This window comes from Oryza glaberrima, chromosome 10, assembly GCF_000147395.1.
Source record: "Oryza glaberrima chromosome 10, OglaRS2, whole genome shotgun sequence".
Lineage (NCBI taxonomy): Eukaryota > Viridiplantae > Streptophyta > Magnoliopsida > Poales > Poaceae > Oryza > Oryza glaberrima.
Window position 1 is genome coordinate 1610802 of NC_068335.1, and position 13929 is coordinate 1624730.

The window sequence follows — 13929 nt, forward strand, 5'->3', positions numbered from 1 at the left end:
CTAATTTAGGGTTTAGATGTTGTGTCTTATTATAATTGAACTTGGTGTCTCAATTGCTAATCTAACCTAGGGTTTATATGTTGTATGCTGTCTCCATTCCTACTAGCACCTAGAAATTTTATTGAAAGTTGTTCTTTATCTTGTGTTGCTCCTATTTGTAGGCCTGTTCCATGTAATTTGATTCTTGATGTTAGAGTAAGGTCGCATTTCAGTTTGCTGGATAGGGGGCCAAAGACCTATTTCACAAGTAGGCATTTTACGACTGATGTGGACATAGCTAGCTTCAAATTGCTGCAGTTAGTTGATTTCATCGGTTCTAAAATTGTGTGGGGTTCCAAACAATACATTACTTTCTGGCGTGTTTGTGATGATGCATTTGTTGAGATTAGAAGTGATGAGCAATTGCATGAGTGGTTATCACTGAACATAGCTCATGAAGTAGCACATATTGAAGCCAATGTTGATGATTTTAAAGGCCCATTGCAATGCTCTCCCACAAAAAGAAGGGTCCATCCAAATTTCAGAAATAGTGTCCAGCTGCAAATTCAAAGTGCTCCACATATTTCTTTGTGTCCTCCTACTGATCTAACCCCACCCACAGCTAAAGTGGTAGAGCCACCTATTTCAAAGGCTAAGGGCAAGGCCAATGTATATGGTAAAATGCATAACAAGAGTGGGCCCATCCACAGGTAGCAATAGTTAAGGTAATCTCTACAATGGTACTGCTTGTTTGATGGAAATAAGGTGGGTCCCGCTGGGCCCCACGGGAGAAAAAGAATACATATCACTCCTAACCATCTGCTTGTTCGCGCGAGTGAAAAAATCCCCATCTACTGTTGCTCTGTCCCGATCTCCATTTCCTCCGCCTCAGATCCCCAATTCCTTTCTTCGTCGCTCCGCTCGATCCCCAGATTCTCCCATAGTGCATGCACTGGATCCCCAATTTCTCCGACGATTGCTCCTCCCGTGGCTGCGCCAACGTCGCTGCTCCTCCTGGCCTCCCCTCCTTCGGCTGTGACCTCGCTGTGCCGCGGCTTCGGTGCCACGTTGCCACGTGCGGCCTCACAATCGATGACGCTGTGTGCGCGAACTACTCCAGACGCAACGCTGCGGACATGTGCATCTCTGTCTCGTCCGCGCCACAAACTTGAAGCTGCTCTCAACCATCAGCACCTACTAGACGGTCACCGCCCTCAACTTCGCCTACATCGTCCGTGAGTTCTGCGTTAGAGACAAGGTGATTGATTCCGTGGCCTCTCCTTTTCCGTGTTGTGGAATCTCTTCTTGCTTTTGGTTTGCCCGGTGATTAAATTTATATCTATTTGTGCAAGTGCTGCTGCTGCTATGATTAAATTTGTCATCAAATATGTGCAAGTGCTGCTACTACAGATTCTTTTTCTGTTTGTACATGTATGCATCATGTGAATCGTTCCTTTCGATCCCGATGGAATTTTCATAGAGTGTTTAGTTGTGCTACAACAGATCTGAGATTTAAAAAATGACAAAAAAACATGATATTTTCAATGTGACTTGTGCTTGACTAATTAAGGCAATGGTACTGGTACATACTCTTAGTGCATGAAAAAGTAAAGAGTCTCAGTTACTAATAAGAATAAATTGGACGACTGAAAGAAAAATGGAAAAAAGAACACAAGTTTCATAACACAAATAAACTCTAGTTCTGTTGTTGTTGACCACCATATTTCTGCCAAATGTGCTCCATCAAATCTGCCTTGAGACGTCGATGGGTTGTTCGATCGCGAATATTCATGTCTGTGTCTAGGACCTCTGCAAATACATGGATTGGCCCATGGTCGAGTCCTGCTAGTTGTACAGAAGATTGTGATTGCTCATATTTGTTGTCATCAGGTATGTCATAATCGTCTCTCTCATCCTCAACTATCGTGTTGTGCAAAATAACAAATGCATACATGATATCAGCTAGTTCATCCCTTTCCCAAAGCCGTGCTTGGTGGCGAATTATGGCCCAACGTTTTTGCAAAACCCCAAATGCTCATTCCACATCTTTCCTCGCTGATTCTTGACGTTGTGCATATAATTTAGCCTTGTCACTTTGAGGTCTAGTAATTGATTTGGCAAATGCAGCCCACTCTGGATAAATATTATCAGCTAAATAGTATACCATGTTATATTCTGTCCCATTGACAGTAAATTGAACACTAGGAGCTCTTCCTTGTAGCACTGCAGTAAACAATGGTAACTAATCCAACACATTGATATCATTGTTTGAACCAGCAGCACCGAAAAATGCATGCCAAAACCATAGGTCAGCAGATGCAACTGCTTCAAGCATGATAGTGGGTACACCATAATCACCACGTGTGAATTGTCCCTTTCCATGCAACCGGGCAATTTTGCCACTCCCAATGCATGCAGTTAAGACTACCCAACATGCCAGGGAACCCATGAGCCTCTCCTTGTTGAAGTAAACGCTGGATATCTTGTTCGTTAGGCTTGCGAAGGTATTGCTGACCAAATATATGTCTAATACCTTGAACAAAATTTATCATGCACTCCATTGCTGTGCTTTCTGCAACCCCAAAAGTCTCATCCATAAGGTCAGCTGGTGTACCATATGCCAACATGCGTATGGCAGCTGTGCATTTTTGCAACGGTGATAGACCAACCTTGCCAAATGCATCTCTTCGCAAACGAAAATATGGAGACCAAATGCCAAGAGCTTCAACAATGTGAAAAAATAGATGCTTTCTCATGCGAAATCTTCTACGGAACTGATCATCAGTATATAAAGGATTGTCGGAATAGTATTTTGCAAACAATCTGTTGTGGTCGTCTTGGTGATCTCTATTTATGTACCTTCGTTTGTAGCCCCCACGATGATTAGAATGACCAGCTTGTTGTGCTTGCATTTGAGCTTGAAGTTGAGCTTGAATCTCAGCTTCCATAGAATCATTGATTTCTTCCAAAATCAGCTCTTCAAGGTAGTCACTAGAGCTAGAATCATCTGACTCACTAGATTGATGTGGTGACTCGCTGGACATTTTTTTTTGAAAGTGGGAAGGCTGTTGAGATGAATTTGAACAATATGAGAATGGGTGTTGTTCTGCTGAACTACATTACCTATTTGTAGATGATACATTTTACAACGACTAGATTTATGTCAGATTTTTACAACAGCTATATTTTGCTAGCTTTTGTCAATATCCCAACAGCTAGCTCTTGCTTTTGTCAGTCTTTTACAACAGCTATATTTTCCTGGGTTTTGTCAATATCCCAACAGCTAGCTCTTGCTTTTGTCAGTCTTTTACAACAGCTATATTTTCCTAGGTTTTGTCAATATCCCAACAGCTAGCTCTTGCTTTTGTCAGTCTTTTATAACAGCTATATTTTGCTAGATTTTATCAACATCCCTCTTGCTTTTGTTCTCTATTAATTATTGCGCATATGTATTCAGGTGGAGAAAAAAAACAGATTGGTCATTGTAACACCCTAAAAATTCGATCGATGAAATCAAAACACTAAAAATATGGATTTTCAAAAACTTTTTAAATAAATTGCATCATGCCAATTTTGTTCGACTATTTTATTGGATTCGGATTTCGGAGTTCATAGATCGCAAATAAAGAACAATTGATTAGGAATAAAACCCAAAATTAAATAAGTAAAATAAATGACTAGAATATGATTTAAAATAAGGTTGAGGTGAGATTGGAAATAAATAAAATATTGTCGCAACTATATTAGCAATAATTAAATTTTAGCACGATGAAATAAGAATTAACCCTAATTAAAAATTCAAATAAATTATATAAATAAAATATGAGTGGTATTAAATTAGGGTGAATTTTTAATTATGATAACACAAATATGGAGTAAACTTCAATTATGCAAAAATTGGAATTTATAGGGCTATATTTAAATAGAAAATGGGCTAAAATCTGGATAAATAGGAAAAGTTACTATTCATTGCGGCATAAGTGTTCAATCGCGTTCCCCTAGCCCCGCCCCTCCCCTGCCGCACGCGCCGCTCGCCCGCACACCGCTTGCCCGCCGCGCCGCCGTCGCTATCGTCGCCGTCGCGTCGCCGTCGGCCTCGCGCCCCGTGCCGCCGCCTCGAGCCCCGTGCCGCCGCCTCGCGCCCTACGCCGCCGCTGCCATGTTGTCGCCACGCCGCGCCGCGCGCCGATCCCATCGCCGCTGCTGCCCCGCGCCGCGCGCCCATCCTCTGCCGCCGCGCGCCGTCGCCATCGCCGCGCCGCGCCGCCTCGAGCCCCGCGCCGCCGCGTCGCCGTCCCGTCGCCGCGTGCCATCGCCGTCGCGTCGCCGCTGCTGTTTGCCGTGCCGCGCGCCGCTCGCCCGTCGCCATCGCCGCCTCGCGCCCCGCGCCATGCCGCGCCGCGTCGTCGTCACGTCGCCTGTCGTCGTCGCCCCTCGTGCCCCACACCGCGTCGCGCGCCGCTTGCTCGCCCTCTCTCCCCTATAAAAACCCCGGCCCCTTCCCCCTCCTCCACCCCACTCCACTCCCTCCTCCTCTCCCTCTTCCCCTTCTCCGAGCGCCGCCGTCGTCGTGCCGCCGCGCCGCCGCCTTCGAAGCCGCCGCGCCGCCGCCGCGCCGTGCCGCAACTTGCGCCGCCATCGCCATCGTCGCCGCCGCCGCCGCTAACGGTGAGCCGCCGCCTTTTCTTCCCCCCCTTTTGCGTCCACCGTCGTCGCCGCCGAGAGGGCAAAAAGCCGAGAAAGAGGGAGGGAGAACGAAGCCGAGAGAGAGAGAGAGAGAGAAAAGAAGAGAGGAAGAGAGAAAGGAGCCGGGAGAGAGAAAAGAGAAAGAGAAGAAAAAAAAAGAAAAGAAAAGAGAGGAAGAGAAAGAAAAAGAAAAGAAAAGAGAGAAAGAGAGAAAGAGGAAAATAGAAAAGAAGAAAGGGAGAAAATAAAAGGGAAATTAGGGGAGAGATTAGGAGGATTTAGGAAATAAAAATGGTCGGGGTTAATCATAGATTAATTTTGGAAGCTCCTAGAGTGTAATAGTAATTCGATCGAAATTCCGGGTTAATTATAGGAATATGTTTCTTGATCGGATTAGATTAAAATTTGTAGTAATTTAGACGTAATTAATAACTAAACAACTAGATGAATTCTTATAGATTATTATAGATTTTTTTTTGGTAATCTCTATAAGTCGTCGATTCACGGTAAGAATTCAGATTTATTTACTAGGAATTTTAGCCGAGTATTATATTTAATCGTTTAGTCATAGCCTAAATTAAATCTTACAATATTATAAGGTAATTTTAGGATTTTGTCCGATATTTAGCCCGCGATAGAAATTTCTAACCTATTATATGGATATAATGCTCGGGTAGGTTAAATTAAAAACTTACGATAACAAAATATTTATACCCGCAAAATAGTTTAGGATATTTAAAATCGAAATTGGGTTTGCCCTAGTTCGTGAATAGTAAAGTTAATATAAAAGAATCGACTTTCGCATTCGACTTCCATTTTGGATTTATTCGGATTTTTATTTGAATTCTAACCGAATTCAAATCTTCGCACGTAATTTTGGAGCCCGAGGGAGTTGCGGATCCAAGCGAGGACCAAGACCCACAAGACTTTGAGCAAGGCAAGTCATCACTACTCTTTGAGCATATTGATCCCAATTGCGAAATTATTTTTATTTACAAATAAGATTGCATGCAATGACGAACATCCTACTTGTGAATATGCCATACCCTGATTATTGGTTACCCTTATTCCCTTGTAAACATGATTACGTATGAGTCCCTAGTCAACTATGACAAATGCTTAGTAATACTACTCTAGAATCATGCATACCCATATTTATCAAATGCTATATGCTTGGGCAATTACCTTTGGGGAGGTAATTGAAATGTGGCATGTGGAGACATGAGAACCACATTGCCATGATATTGATGACATGATTTGTGAAAGGAGAAATAAACCAAACACTGTTTTCGACTGGGGCGGACGGAGGACTTGGTGGTATCTGGGAAAGTCTAGTACCGTCCCCGGTCAATTAAGGACTGAGCCATGAAGCTAAGCATGAAACGACCCCCGTACAACCGCACTTCTCGTATGGGTATAGACCTAGCGGAGTAGATAGCCGAGCGGAGGCAGTATCCCTGCATAGATGGTTTACCCCTGAGTGAGGCAGGTGCGCTACGGTGGGACAGCCGTTGAGGTAGGGCCGAGAGGCATGCCCTATATCGGTGTCGCCATTGGTAGGACTGCCATGAGTGTGTGAGAGAGAAAACTTAACTTGAACCATAATTTAATATGTGTGTGAGACTTCTCTTTCCCGGGAGCGCCAGAACTCCTCTCACTGCTAGAAACATGGACGCCTAGAGTGCATGAGGATTTAAGTTCATGGAGCGGGTACTGCCAATGCAAGGTTATCAAAAAGCTTTGCCGTGACGCGTCTCATGTGTTGGGACGAGGCTCATGTGTTGGGCAGTCGCGGAGTGCGGGTAAAGTGTACATCCACTGCAGTGTGAATAAACTAAATCTATTCGAATAGCCGTGCTCGTGGTTAATGAGTACCGGGACATGTATTACACTTGGCTAGACTCTAAATTCTTAACTTGTGTGGGATGGGATATTGCATGATGATTTTTATGCTGTTGGGGCCACTTCCTGAGAGGCGGGAAGGTGGTCAGCCTCAGAAAACCATGACGACTCAATGGCGGGAAGCTATCCTTGGGATCACAATGGATGGTGGACAGAACCGTCGTTGTTTAAATATAAACACTGGTACTAAAATTTGATCAGTCTATGCTAGGTCTTAGGCTTGTGAAAAGAATTACAAAACTGGCTTTGCGCAAAAGAACCATAGCCATTCCTTGAAATACTCCTATCATGTGCATGGTTGTTGTGGTGGCTTGCTGAGTATGGTTGGTACTCACCCTTGCAAACATAAACTTAATCAGAGGTCGGAGATGAAGCATCGGAGGACCCCTATGCCTACTACCAGGAGGGTGATGAAGACGACGGCGCTCAATAGGTCTTAGTACGGTCGTTGCTTGTGGTAATGGCGTGCCGCTGCCTTAACTCCGCTGCCTTACCCCCCTCTGTTTTTGGAATGTATTCCGGACCGCTCGGTCCGATGATTTAAGACTATGCATGCGGGCTTATGATGTAATAATTCGTACTCGTGTATGTGCACTTGGTATTTCAGCTATGAATTCGTGTGTACTAGACTACTTGATCCAGGGAAATGGTACAGTTTACACGATTGATTCCTGTTATAAAAACGGGGGTCCACAGTCATGGATGGAAGGAAAAACATCAACACCAACTAGATCCATGTGAAAAGGTGATTTCTCAAGTACTGAGGATATTGTAGTTTCATTCCATAGCTGTAATACACAATATTTATACAAATTACCATAACATAGCACAATACAAATAGGTTCACAGTACAAGCATCAACATAGTACATAATTTTAATATATGACAAGAATACTGACATTATAAAATAAGCATAATTGCTAATATTGCTTGCTGGTCATTTATTCCTCAGCAAGTTCCCTAGGTAATTGGTCCAACACATTTTCATGTCTCTTCAGTTTTGCTTCACTGAAGGTTGATGTATCCTTCTCCATCAGTTTTAAATACATTTGGTATTTTTCTGCCCTTGCCTTCTCTTTTTTTTGCAATTGCCTTCTCTTTTTTTGCTTCTGCTCCAATCAGTGTTGCTTCTGCTGTCTTTAGCAATGCTGCTGCTTTAGTTGTAATAGCTTCATGAAAGAGAACCATATTTTGACTTGGCTTATCCCCTAAAGGTGATGGTGCACCTTTTCCTTTTTGCCTCTGTTTTGCTGCCTTCTGCCCCTCAGGGCGCTTCTCTTTGCGCTCTGTTTCCTCCTCTGTGTCTTGGTCCGACGATGAAGTATACGCTCCTAATTCAGAAATCTTGTTCCTCTTATTATGACTACTCTCTTCAAGGACTCTACGCCATTTAGGTTGATCTTTAAGATCTTTCCACATATACTCCAAGGTGAAAGGTTTTTGGTTGTTGTGCTTTTTGTACCATTCACGGGCTTTCTCCATTATCATATCATCAGAATACCCACTAGTGAAAGTAGTTCTAACTTTAGAATAAAATCCACAGAACTTAGTGACATCTCTCTTGACATTGTCCCAATGTGTTCTGAATTGCTTGGGGTTCCTTTTATTCCCATTGCTAGGCATATTGCTGTTGAACTCTCTAGCTACAGCCTTCCAATATTGTTCTGATTTCTTGTCATTGCCTTTGATGGGATCAACTGAATTGTTCAACCAAGAACTCATTAGTCGTATATTGTCATCTTCAGTCCAATTGATGCGTGTCCCTCTTCTTCCTTCTTCACTGCTATCACTTGCCTCTTCAACCTCAACTACTTCTTTCTCTTTATGTCTTGTATGACATGGAGAAGCTGATCCATGAGAAGAAGTGTTGGCTGCAGCCCTAATTGAAGTACTATATTGCATACCAAACTGTGATCTATTGGCTGCAAATCCAAATGCTTGGTTAGATGAGTCCACCAGATTTTCTTGAAGTTGAAAACCTTCAAAGCTTCCTGGAGTAGTTTGCCCATAATAATCTTGTTGCTGAGCACCTTGAAAGATTGGAGGGTGTCGATATGGCTGGTAGTTGCTTGGAGGACCAAAAGGATGGAAATTTTGGAGAAAACTAGGTCTGAAGTTTTGGGGATAACTGGTGGGAAATTGGGTAGAAGGGGAGTTTTGGGCATCACTATTTGTTGCTTGGCTTGAGGAACCTTGGTTGAGGAGGTTTGAGAAGTTTCCTTTGAAAGGCTCCATTTAGTATGTGGGGAAACTAAATAGATCACTTGTTCCTCCTTTTGTAGGCAGCAGAAGAATGCTGGAGGAAGGCAACGGCTAGGAGACCAAATGAGCAACTCAAATGGAAGAGCAGCAACAGCTAGTAGTACTCGTTACTGTGTTTAGTAACTGACATGTATATTTTATTGGTGTGCACAGAAAAAACAGTAAAAGTATTGTATTTTATAGCTTTGTTGCTACACCTTAAGCTTAAGGTGTACTTCGGTTGCATCGGACTTGTGGTCTGACTCCACAATGCTAAATGTGTTGTACTGTAGCAGCATTTAATGTCTAAGGTCACTTTCTAGTGTACATTGTGGATGCCCTAAGCATACCAAAAGAGCCACAAGGAAAAGGGTCAGTGATGTGACATGCGGGGTTGATGAGGAGGGCTCATATTCCGAAACTGAATCATTGGTGGCACTAAGTGATAGTAGCTATGACACTGACTTGGCTGCATCATCTGATTCTGATTGCTATGATTCTGAATGCTCTGACTCCGATAACAGCTATGAACCTAATGATGAAATTGTTGTTGATGATGATGATTGTGATGATATTCCTGATTTTTCATATGATGTTGATGATCCATGCATTGATGTAGATGTGTTGTTCCGCGATGTTGATCAGTGCAAATCAGCAGTAACCCACCATGCAATCTTGAATGATTATAATTTCCAAACTGTTAAGAAAAACAAGGATAGGTTTAGGGCAAAGTGTAGGTGAGCAGAGGAGGGTTGCAAGTGGACGTTTTTTTGCATCCACCAGCAAGTCCAAATATGATGGTTGCAAGGTATGTAGTGAGCTGATTTTTTTTCCATGCTTTCAATCATGAATTTTAACATATGTGCCTTTATGTGAATTTTAACATGTCCATTGATTGTTTGATGCAGGTTAAGCTTAATGAGCCAGAGCACACTTGTTTTTCAGTCAATAAGTGTGGTGATACAATGGCTTCTAAGGGATGGATAGCTGATAGGGTGGTGGACTGGTTAAAGGAGAAACCCACATTAGGACCAAAGGAGTTGCAAGAGAAGATCAATAAGAAGTACAAGATGGATGTCCTATATTTCAGGGTTTTTAAGGCCAAGGAGAAGGCTATGGACATGATATATGGGAAGTGGGATGAGAGCTATGATCTATTGCCTACTTACAAAGAGGCACTTCTGAAGGCAATCCCTGGTAGTGTTGTTGAGTTGGACACTGAAGAGCATAATGGAGATGTTTGTTTCACGAGATTCTTTGTAGCTCAGAAACCATGCATTGATGGTTTCCTGCAAGGATGTCGTCCTTACATTGCAATGGACTCAACTCACTTGACAGGAAGGTCAAGAGGTCAGTTGGCAGCTACTGTTGCAGTCGATGGCCACAATTGGCTATTTCCAGTGGCCTATGGGGTGATTGAAACTGAGTCTAAGGAGAGTTGGACATGGTTTATTCAGAACTTGAAGCAAGCCATAGGAACTCCTACAGGATTGGTCATCAGTACCGATGCAGGTATATTAACAAGTGATTTGTGTTTTGCATTCCTTTGTTCAAATGATTTGTGTTTTGCATTCTTTTGTTCATGACTGTGATGTACACTTGTATCTCATGCCATGTCATTTTGTTGTAACAGGCAAAGGGATAGAGGGAGCTGTAGATGATGTCTATCCAGGAGTGGAACACCGAGAGTGCATGAGGCACTTGTGGAAGAACATGAAGAAGAAGTATCATGGCACATTGTTTTCTCAGAACATGTGGGGAGCTGCCAAGAGCTGCACACTTCAGAGGTATGAATACCACATGGACAAGATAAAGGAGAAGTGTCCTGATGCAATACAATGGTTGGATGAGAATCATCCTTATGTTTGGAGTAGGAGCAAATTTTCTGATCTTTGTAAGGTAGACTACATCAACAATAATCTTTCTGAATCATTCAACAGTTGGGTGCCGAAAACTAAGGACTTGCAGATTGTGGATATGCATGAGAAAATAAGACATATGATTGTTGCAAAGTTTGACTTGAGAGCCAAGATTGCTAGAAATATGGAGGGCAAGATAATACCAGCCATTAGCAAAGATCTTAATGCTCAGAGCAAGGCTATCAAGGACCATGAAGTTCTTAGATGTGGAGATGGCACCGCTGAGGTAACTGTATCCACCATTACATATGCAGTAAACTTGAATGAGAGAACTTGTAGTTGTAGGGCTTGGCAAATACAGTAAGTGGAAAGCCATGTAGCCATGCTTTAGCTTTCATTGCAAAGTTTAGCAGAGAAGTACATATGGGTGATTTTGTGGATGAATGCTTCTCCGTTGAGAGGTTCAGGAAAGCATATGCAGGGTTATTCAACCCTATGACATCCAAGCATCTGTGGCCATTGGTTGATGTAGGCTACAAAATCAAGAAGCCCAAATTGAGGAGGAAACCAGGGAGACCAAGCTTCTGCTGAGGTTGGCCAAAGGAAAAAAAGAAAATGCTCAGAGTGTCATGAATTGGGCCATACAGCTAAGTATTGCCAAAGAGGCCTCACAGCTAGTCAAATGAGGAAAAAAGTCACTCAAGAGAGCAGCAGTGATGCACATGCATCTAAGTAAGTGAATTTTTTCCTCACTTTAATTCATCTATAACTTTTGCCCTAACTAACTTTCTTATGCTCCCATATACAGTGCAAGCGCAGGTGGATGTGAAGGGGAAGGGGATGGGGAAGGTACCATGAACGCACGAGGTGGACGTGCGAGTGGCGGGGGAAGGGGAAGAGGAAGGGGAAGGGGAATAGCCAGAGGGAGGGCAAGTTCAAGTCGTGGTGGTGGTGGTGGTTGTGGTGGTGGTGATGGTGGAGGTGGAGGTGGAGGTGGAGGTGGAGGTGGTGCTGGTGGTGGTGGTGATGGTGGAGGTGGAGGTGGAGGTGGCAGGGGTAGGGGTAGGAGAAGAGCTAGAGGTGGTGGTGGTGATGGTGCTACTGGAGGTGGCAGAGATAGGGGAAGAGCTAGAGATAGGCTAGCTGCTTTGTTTGGCTGTTGATTGGATCATGTAATAGGTGCCTACTATTTACTGCATTTTGTGTGATGTTGGATATGGCTTTGTGCCTCTGTGTGATGTTGTTTTGGACCTAATGGTGCACTTTTGTGGGCCTTGGTGGTGTGCTTTTGTTGGCCTTATGTTGGACCTAGTAATGTGCAAGTTGAATAGATGTATGTTGTCACATGCTTGGATATGAACTTGTTGAATTTGGCTATATGTTTGTGCTATATTGAATGCACTTTGGAAAAAATCCACAAAATGAGAAGTTATGCTGTCCAATTTTTTTTAACAAAATCTATCATAATTGCCTCAAATTTGACAATTTTTAGTCAAATCTTTCAAAATGAATCAAATTTCTCAAATTTATGCCAAATCTGTTATAATTGGGGCACATTTTATTTATTTTATTTTCACAAAATTATGTCAAATTTAAGTCAAATTTCACAAAATGATTTAAATCTGTCAAATTAATGCCAAATCTGTTACTTGAGCAAAAATTATTACAAATATTTCAACATTCTTGAATATATACACGGTATAACAAAATAGGGTCAAATAAGCAAACAAAAGGGATATAACAGGGTCAAATAAGCAAGGGCAAAATGGACTATTTATCCCAAAATTAACACCGTCACCTCACCCAAACGGAATAGGGTCAGACCGGAGCTTCGTACTCGAAAAGGAGGGTCAAATAAGCAAAGTTCAAAAAGTGGCAATTACAATTCAAAACAGGGTCAAATAAGCAATTGCCCCATGTTTTAAATAGCGGGCTAAGGCCTTTAGCGGTTAGCTTCTCAAACAACTATAGCAGCAGCTATAGCGGGCTAAATGGAGTTATAGCGGCTAAATTGTACATGAGAGCAGATAGCTAGAACTCTTTTCAAATAGCTATAGCGGGAGATAGCGGCACCTGACCCGCCCATCTCATCTCAGATCGAACCGCTGTGATCATTCCAGTCACAACACTCAAACATCCTCTGACTTTGCCTCTCAACTAACAGTAGTGGAAAAATAATTAAATACAGAAAATTAAACTATTGGCATTTCTCCTGAAATAATTGGGATGGTTTCATCTGTTAGGACAATCAAATCTTGACACTTGAAATAACGAAAATAACAGTAGCGTATAAATACAGACTAGTCTTGTATAAATACAGCAAGTGTTGCTTAGGTATGTGCAAACTAACCGGTGGAAACTGCTGCTGAGGGGGATGCTACCTTTGTTGTCGTTTCCTGTTGGTTGTTCCTGCTCGATTTGATCATCCAACTCCTTTCAGCTCATCTAAAAAAGCAAGAAATCGAGGCAAAATCATCCAGTTTGTACCCAAAATCACGAGCCTTTCAAGGTTAAAAAAAAATACAGTAATAATCACGAGCTTTCAAAACCCGAGCAACTACTCTGAGCTTTAATGGAACATCACAAAGGCTCTCTAGGCAAGTCAACCTCACTGGCCACTGCTCGCTCAGCCTGTCGCCGCCGACCGACGTCCCGTCCCCGTTGACGGCAAAGTGCAAACGCCGCCTCAATCCGGGTCCACACTGCCGTCGCCGCGGCGCCACCTTCCCCTTGGTAAATGCAGTCACCCACCCGCCTTGCCTCGCCGCTACCGCCGCCGATGCCGCTGCAGGGTGTCACCGCTAGCCCGCTAGGCGAGCTCCAGTGCTCCACCCAGCACAGAGAGGGGGATGCGCGAGGAGATATGAGAGAGAGAGAGAGGAGCTCTCGGGCGCAGGAGGAGGAAGACGAAACAAAACGAGTAGGGGGAGGGGGAAAATGACCGTTGACTGCATGACTTGCTGAGATGCAGTGTACAAGCAGCGACAGCACTAACGTGGCTCCAATATAAATTACCCTCTCGGGTCTCGGCCTCTCCGTTTTAAATTACGGACTGTTGCAGAGAATCTTTACCTTCTAAAAGTACAATAGTATATACATATATTACAACTCAGGGACAATTATATTATTAAACATGTTTTCAAATATAATTATGATTTTATTTATTTTTAGACTTTATGATTTTACCCTCAATTTTTTTTAACCGAAGCTTGTGTTTGTTTCTTTGCCCCTATTCCTTTGAGAGCACTTATTAACTATGTTA

General features: G+C 43.0%; 1 protein-coding gene across 1 annotated transcript; it reads left to right on the plus strand.

Moving 5' to 3' along the window:
- The first annotated feature begins 926 nt into the window (after positions 1–926).
- Positions 927–11525, plus strand: LOC127752612 (uncharacterized). Its single transcript, XM_052278022.1, has 6 exons — positions 927–1039; positions 9333–9465; positions 9717–10320; positions 10442–10649; positions 10749–10953; positions 11487–11525. The coding sequence occupies exons 1-6, from the start codon at positions 927–929 to the stop codon at positions 11523–11525; spliced, it is 1302 nt and encodes a 433-aa protein (XP_052133982.1).
- The last annotated feature ends 2404 nt before the right edge of the window (positions 11526–13929 follow it).

Bases quoted from the DNA above. Each gene is read 5' to 3' on its own strand.
- LOC127752612 (XM_052278022.1), top strand. From the start codon at position 927: ATGCACTGGATCCCCAATTTCTCCGACGATTGCTCCTCCCGTGGCTGC. The intron at 1,040-9,332 runs GTGCCACGTTGC...CTCCGATAACAG, and splicing joins CTCGCTGTGCCGCGGCTTCG to CTATGAACCTAATGATGAAA. The intron at 10,321-10,441 runs GTATATTAACAA...TTGTTGTAACAG, and splicing joins GGTCATCAGTACCGATGCAG to GCAAAGGGATAGAGGGAGCT.